Raw genomic sequence first — 7,860 nt, forward strand, 5'->3', positions numbered from 1 at the left:
AGTATCTATAGATACAGTAGTAAAATGAAGTACTATATGAAGTTACTGTAGTAGTAGGGTTTATTACACATCCATAACCCAAAATAAAATCCTGATTAATGTATTTATACTTTTAACATGTTATTGAATTTTTTTGAGGATTTGAAATTTGCTTTCTCGCCATCATAAAATTAGCCTAATCTATTTTGAAGGTGGGTATCTTTAGCATGGCTGGATGGTACCTTTAAGCACTGTGCTTTGAGGTACAGATTCCTAGCTTAGCAAACAGTGCTTATTAATCAATCACTATAGTCAATTAATCGGTTATTGACTTTAGATTTGACACAGTACTTCTGAGTGTTTAACCTAAGAAAAACAAATTCCAAAGCATCAGGTGGAGCGAATGCTTTGTGTAGGGAAGAAAAAAAACAAACAATTCCATTCCAGAACATTAGATTACAAACAGTGAGTGCCAGATAATAAAAAAATACAACAGACATCATCATGCATTGTATATTCTATGGATGTAGAACCAACTTAAAAGATGAAATGAAAGAAGATATAAAAATATTAGAAATCAAGTACAACCTCCTCATAAGTATTGAAAAATACTATTTATATGTAGAACTACTTAACCATTCTATTTTTTAAAAAACATAATCATGAAACCATACTGTTTAAGACTGATTGGAGATTGTATTATTGCTGAAACTTAAAAAGAAACATAAATAGAAGTGTAGTAAATAAACTACAGAATTTGCTCAGTTACATCTCCCTGGTATGATTTTGATTTTTATTCTAGTTTCAGTTTCATTGATGAGAAAAATAATCACTGGTCATATTCTAGTACAGATAGATTTTTAAGTCCCAAAAGAGATTGCTGCACATGCTTAACCACATGGTGTAACAATAGACTACAGGAATTGGCTTACAATTGGTGTAACAACAGCCACTACCTAATTTAATAATATTACTTTAAACAATATTCAACAGTACTGTAAAATGTTTTAAAATAAACATATTCTGATTAAAAATATTAAATTTTCCATTATAAATTAGGCACTTAACATCCATTTTAAATAAGTCCACTGCTGAAAATTCTGGAAACGTTCTCATGCAGTATACTAAGCTTCCACATGCAATTGACCTGTCAATACAACAACATAATACAAATATTTATTCTGGAAAGCTCATTCAATACCAAGTACTGATCTTAAAAGTCCAGATTTGGTACAGTAAACATAACATAAATTAACAAAAATATAAATTTAAAAAATTAATAAATCAAAAAAGAGGTAAAAACAATGAATTTGTTTTTCTTATTGTTCTTTTACAGGTTTGTGGTTTAGAGAGAATTCACCCTGGTGTCGGGTTTCAGCCCATTAGTCTCTCTGGGCATGCTGCTAACCTGTCTTTTTGTACTTCATGTTTGTGTTTTTGTATTCATGCCGAATTTATAATAAATAAATAAATGAATTAACAATGCACAATTTAGATAAGAATTATTATAAAATGTTTTGATAATCAACTTGATCAACAGATTGCTAATATTTGCGAACATTTACTGGGAGGTCATTATACAGCACTGCTGCTCGGTAACGAAATGTTCTCTTCCCTTGAACATTGTCCCATGTTGGAATTATTAAAGTATTTGATGATTGGCTCCTGGGGGGCTCACTCTTAAATACTTCTATACAGGTATGTGCCGCATTTACAGGTGTATTTTTGAGGACTTGCTAGCACAAGTATGGGAATTTATGGAAGAATTTCAGCGTATAGAGTATATTTGCGAGGACTTCGTAGCACAAGTGTGGAATATACCAGGTAATATTGGTAGTTAAAGTCCCTGCCCCATCCCATATCATCATAGCAGTATAATTTTTCACACGATTTTAGCGAAGGTTTTTGCTAAACTCTGTGCCAAACCTACAGTAGAGATCGCGAACTGACATTTGTTAGGTTACACGGCCGTATAATAGCAGTTTAACCGATACTGGATTTTGGTAAATGGTCAAGTCCCCAATAATTTTCAGTAGAATAGGTAGCGCAAGTGTCTTATGTCTTGGAGTGGCTGCTGCACACTCCCGTAAGGTTGGTATACAAGTGAGCTCCCCGGGGATTGGCTTCTTTTTTTCTTTTTTGGATGGAGTGTGTCCATCCATGAATTGGAATTGATTGGTCAAATCATAGAAAAAGAGGTCAAATAAGATGGTGCAGACCCCTGTAAACATTTTAATATTAAAAATTCTAGCAAGTCTATTTCTAGCAAGAATTCTGGCATTGTAGCAAGTCTCTTTTGGAGAATTTACTACAGTACAGTTAGATCAAACATTACTACAGAAATCAAAACAATCAATAAGAAAGAACTATGCGATATGGTTTCTTAAAATACACCGACTATAATATAGAAATATAAATAAATATATACAAGTTGCACAACAAAAATTGTACAAGATGCAAAAGTAATCAAAATTGTCAATCAAAACATAATATTTCAAGGATTATACAGGTAGATAAGGTATACATTATTATGGCTTATCTATTAAACTACATCTTAAAAAGTCTGACTGCTGACGCCGATGGAATGAATGAAATTTTAAACCGGTTAGTCTTTACTTTACAGTGGATTAATGTACCAGATTTACAGAGAGTAACAGCATCATGAACTGGGTGGGTAATATCAGACATAATGCATTGTAGTACCTTAGATAACATGTCATTACGTAAAAAATATAATTGTTTTAACGCCTGTACCTATAATCTTACTGGCTTGTTCGATAATCTTATTCAGTTTCTTCTTATTATGTAAGTTCAGCCCAAATATCCAAATAATACTACAAATTTTTAGAGCTGATTGTACAACCGATACATAAAACATAGACAATAAGGTTTAACATTAAATTTCTTCATTTCTATGGAGGAAGTATAATCAATATTACATTTTGAGCTCAGATCAATGTTCCAGATTAATTTATCATCAATTTATTATTTATTTTATTTATTTATTTGAACCATATTTACTGAGGGGGATCCATCCAGCAGAAACTGATTAATGTAGCTGCCAAGTTATTTGTGTTTAATAATTTCCACTTCTTTACCATTAATCATCAGACATCATTTTTGGTTTTCCAGTAATCAACTATAAATTCTTTTTCTTAAATTCAGAACAAGATATTTTTCACTAAACCAGTTAACAAATAAAGAAACATATGACTTGAATTCATCTATATTGTCATCATTACTACATAATCCCACTAAACAGACGTTGTCTGAAAATTTGATTGGGAAATAATTCTGGTAATTTCCATATTATTTTTCCTCAGTTTCCCACCATGCATTTACAGTATGTTCATTACACTGTAATGTTTTTATTTATTTTTTTTTTTGTTTGCTCTATATAAATTAATTATTGTCTTGCTGTTTTAAGGTCACACGACACATGTGTGCCGATGATAAAAAAGTATTATCCAATAAATTGCCCTTTAGTGATTCTCTCCTATGATTAATACGCCTACTTTTATTTACAATTCTATGTTACGGTTCTTGGTAGCATAACATTTCTATTTATTTTCATTAAGTATTGTGTAGTACCCTAATATTGTTGTGTATTAGAACATTTTTTTTTGTGTTTTTTTTATCATTTTGCATAAGAATAAAATTTAGGCCATGCCAACATTTTCCCACAGTTTATAATAATTAGAGTATGCACATGCATTTTCATAACAAAAGTTGAATTAATTTAAAATTAACTTTGATTTAACATTTTAATGACTGCATGACATTTTTGACATTGATGATTGTTGGAAGTTTGTTGAATATGAGAATAATCATAAAGATGCTGGGTTCACGCTAACCGATCGCCAAGTCGCCATGGGCAAAAACAATTTTGTATTGGTGAAACAAAAAACAACTACTTTAGCCATTTTGGCGAAAGCTTAAAAATAATAAAAATGGTTTTTTTTAAATACTTGCTGAAATACATTGTTTCTTTCGTCCGACCTCTCCATGGAAATATTTTTCCGTCGGCACGATCAATGCCAAGATCTCCATTTTACGCTAGGCCTACTCCATTGCCAGTGCCATGCAACGTTTATGTGTGTTGTTCTATTAGTGTGACTACAAACGTCACTGTGTGCATCGCAAATTATTATATTATTTTAAAGTGGGCAGCCTAACAATCAGTGGCTGGATGGTAACGACTACAGTACCGAATACTGCATTTTTACCTGCGCGCAGGCTTCGTAGATACATCGTAGCCTGATATAAACAATCTAAGCAAGGCCGGCTACGCGAAGTGAACCTACGAAGCAAAAGCATGTTGTTTATTTGTATGTGCAGACAGACTGCTGTAGCTTTCTGGAATAAACAATGTATTGCTTGATAATTTGTTAATGACAAGCACAAGTTTAGACCGTTAATTTAAAGTATGGAGTTGTTTTTCAATAAGAAAAACGTACAATTGACTTCAAAGGAGTCTCCCCTTCGTCTCGCTGTCCACGAGTCGACAGGAACTTGTTTGTACTGCTGTATTATTTTTTTTAATTAATTAGCCTGGCCTAGGCTAGCCTATTTTTTTATTTACAATTATTTTACCTCTTTAACTTTTGAAAAAGATGCCCTCAATGACAATACACACATGTGAAAAGATTGTTCATCAAATAATACTTTGTAGCCATGATTTAGTACGATAAATAATAAATATAGAGAGAGTTAATGTCCGTTAATTGTAAAATTACCGAATGTCACATGTAAAACCCAATGTACAGTATTGGATCGCTTAGCAGGTTCTGCTTCAAATTACGGTAAACAATAAACAACGTGATCTTTAATTAGAAATCGTAATAATTTGTACATGATTTGTCATCAGTATTATTATTTAAAAGAAGAATTTCCTAATACCAGAACAATATCAGATCAAAATTCTCTGAATTGGAAAGTTAGCCAGTATAAATTACTGTCTGCTGTCCTCCTCTATTGGAAAATGTAGGCCGTAGGCCTAAATGACATTGAAATTCGAACATACTGACAGCCCACTAGGTTACCTAGCTATCGAACTAAACACAGTTTTAAAACATGATCGATCTAATAATAATCAGCCCGAATCCAGCCTACGAAGTTTGCAAAGCTAATTAAAATAACAATGACCTTCGTAGTGGTTCGTAGCTACATTCAAAACATAACCTACGAGCAGATTACAAGAGGTTACGCGCAGATACGAAGCAGTACTGTAATTCCTGTCTGTACTGTAATTTCTATGTTCACGACGGTCGGCTAGCTGTTAGCGTGCCCCAAGTGCACACACAACAGCAGAACTAAAGCAGCCGACTGTCGGGTAAATAATGGCTTTCAAGCACTATCTATTTCCTTACATTCCAAAAAGGAGGATTTTGGATGCTTTTTAAATTTGCTGGAGATTGAAAAATTAACTGTTAACTCCGTTGATAGAGAACATAGAATGGTACATGACTTTCGGACTGGTATAGGCCTTCAGTAGGCCTATGTACTCTAGGTGTAAATAAATACAGAGAATAGGCCAATTTTAGTGAGAACTAAACATGTTATTAATAAACTAGGGCCTATATACAATGCAAAGCAGATTGATCACAAAGCAGAGTGATCGCAGTACCCTGACCATTAAATTAGCAGAAGCACTAGGGAAGCCTTGTTCACAGCATTGGACTGCAGCGAAAAATTATTCCCCCATCATTAATGGAACAGGCCCACGTCATGCTTGGCTGATTAGTTTTGATTTACATTTCGCAAGTCTAGTGCCATACGCAGCAAAAGTCCATGTTCTAGTGTTGTTGTAAAATGCATTTCAAACCAGGCTGGTTTTTGATTTATGTTTTGGAATAGATTTTGGAGAGGGCATTTGGTCAAGTTAGACCTACGTTTTGAATTTGAATTACATTTTAAAGAAATTAGAACAACATTTTGGAAAATTTGAACTACGTTTTCAAAAATTAGAACTTCATTTGGAAAAACTAGATCCATATTTTGAGAAATTTACGCCTACGTTTTGATAAATCAGACATTGAATTTTGCAATTACATTTTGATTTTAACATGGACTTTTGCTGCGTATGGTACCCCATACACATGGCCCTAGGTAGGTACGTGACTATCGGCCTTTGCGACCGCGATATCGTGGCACCGCTATCATTTTTGCCAGTGACTCGACTGTTGCAACAGCCCTCTATTGTTTTCGCTGCAGAAGTCGTATTTATTTTTTCCCTGTGACCCGGAAATAGCGATCACGTACAGTAGTTCACATGTTCCTCTTTCACCTAGTCATCAAATCAATTTTTTCCGACTTCGGGAAGTGAGTGAATTTATTGCCGAAAATTTGAGTTGTCAAACACATTCAATTTTTTTTAAAGAAGATAAGTTTATTTTGTTCTGAAACCAGTTTATTGTGTTAGTTTATGTATTTATCTACAACTGGGTGTAATATTTAGATAATCTGAACACCGAAACCTAGTTTTTGACCGAAAATAAAAAGTGTGTTGTGAATGGAAATTCCCAATATGTGTTTGTGCAGTGCAGCGTGAGCGGTCATGCATGTCTGGTCTTGCCTGTTCACACATGACAACATGTTTATATACACATAGTCGCGATCGATTTTATGTTATGTTTTATCCAAGTTTAAATTGTTCTGAAACCAATTTAATTTTAATTATATCAATACTTAATGTAATATATGTATAATCATATTTTGATGAAATAAAGTAGGACCACCATAAGAAAGAGAAAAAAAAATTATTTTCAATGGAGGGTAGGAAAGGGGATTGGGTGGGGTCGGTTGTGGTCAGGGGTGGGGGTGAGGGTCAGAACACCCCTACATATGCCACTGCTTTTGTTCTCCTTGTGTGCCTTCAAATGTCTTATTCATTGAGGCATGTGTAAAAACGTTTGAAGACATTTATGGCATATTATAATTAATTATTTGTAATTAATTAATTTAATTGTTATTTAATTAAAAAATGATTAAATTTTAATGATTTTTTAATGCTTCTTTATCCATTTTGTGTGCTTCCAAATGCTTTTTATTTTATTGAGAAATGTATAGAAAACAAAAAGTTAGAGCATTTTTGTACGTTTTTTTTAAGAACAAGGTCACATACTTCTCTATTATTAACATAATAGGATTTGAAGGACCAAAATTAGGCATAATTAATAATCTCTTAAATTCTGTAACTTTGCTGATATTTGACGGATAACAATGATCTTGGTATCAATTTAATTCTATAATAATAAGCTTTCAAATGATACCAGCTGCAAAGGAATTGCTTGAATTTGAAATTTTTTGTCACGTACCTACCCTAGCTAGGCCTATAAAAAATTAAAACTAGGCCTAGGCCTATAATAGGCCTAAAAAGGCTGCTGTAAGCCTACTGTACAGCTAGCTCACCCCAGATACTACAAGTACTTACTAAGCCTATGCCACTTAGGCTTCTTAGCAATAGGCCTACTGTTACCTAGGCAGAGTACTCTCAGTATCAGGCTTAGGCCTAGCTAGGCCTGGTTAGCCTTGGGCCTAGGCCCTAGCTAGGGCCCCTCCTACTCCTACTAGGGAATGACGTACCTAGCCTAGCCTAAAATCAGTAAAATTACCTCCGTACCTGATTCGCCTTGTTTATTTGTTTTTTGAACCCAGAAAAAGACATGGTGGCTTGCTTTCACTTAATACACGGTATAGAAAGGAAATACACGGAAATTTGAAGAGTATCTGTCCCAGAAGGTATACTGTACTGTCAATTGTTTTCAGTAAGACGGAGTATGAAAATATCAATCGATTCCGGATTCGACAGACTGTGAGCTGTACGCGACGGATCAGCGGAAAATCCTTATTTACTTCCGGGGAAGAACGTCATACAAGTGC

The 7,860-nt window shown here is 33.9% G+C and overlaps 1 protein-coding gene across 5 annotated transcripts in view; it reads right to left on the reverse strand.

The window, feature by feature from the left end:
• LOC117119788 (endophilin-A3-like) overlaps positions 1-7,788 on the reverse strand; it is a 58,885-nt gene extending 51,097 nt beyond the window's left edge. For all 5 annotated transcript variants that reach the window (XM_033264700.1, XM_033264699.1, XM_033264702.1 and 2 more), the window contains exon 1: positions 7,601-7,788. In XM_033264700.1, coding sequence (XP_033120591.1) covers positions 7,601-7,645 — 45 coding nt within the window. In that variant the 5' untranslated portion in view covers positions 7,646-7,788. The remainder of the gene's footprint in view (positions 1-7,600) is intronic.
• Positions 7,789-7,860: the final 72 nt, after the last annotated feature.

Source organism: Anneissia japonica, unplaced genomic scaffold (genome assembly GCF_011630105.1).
Source record: "Anneissia japonica isolate Jap-2015-1 unplaced genomic scaffold, ASM1163010v1 scaffold724_len3256291_cov202, whole genome shotgun sequence".
Lineage (NCBI taxonomy): Eukaryota > Metazoa > Echinodermata > Crinoidea > Comatulida > Comatulidae > Anneissia > Anneissia japonica.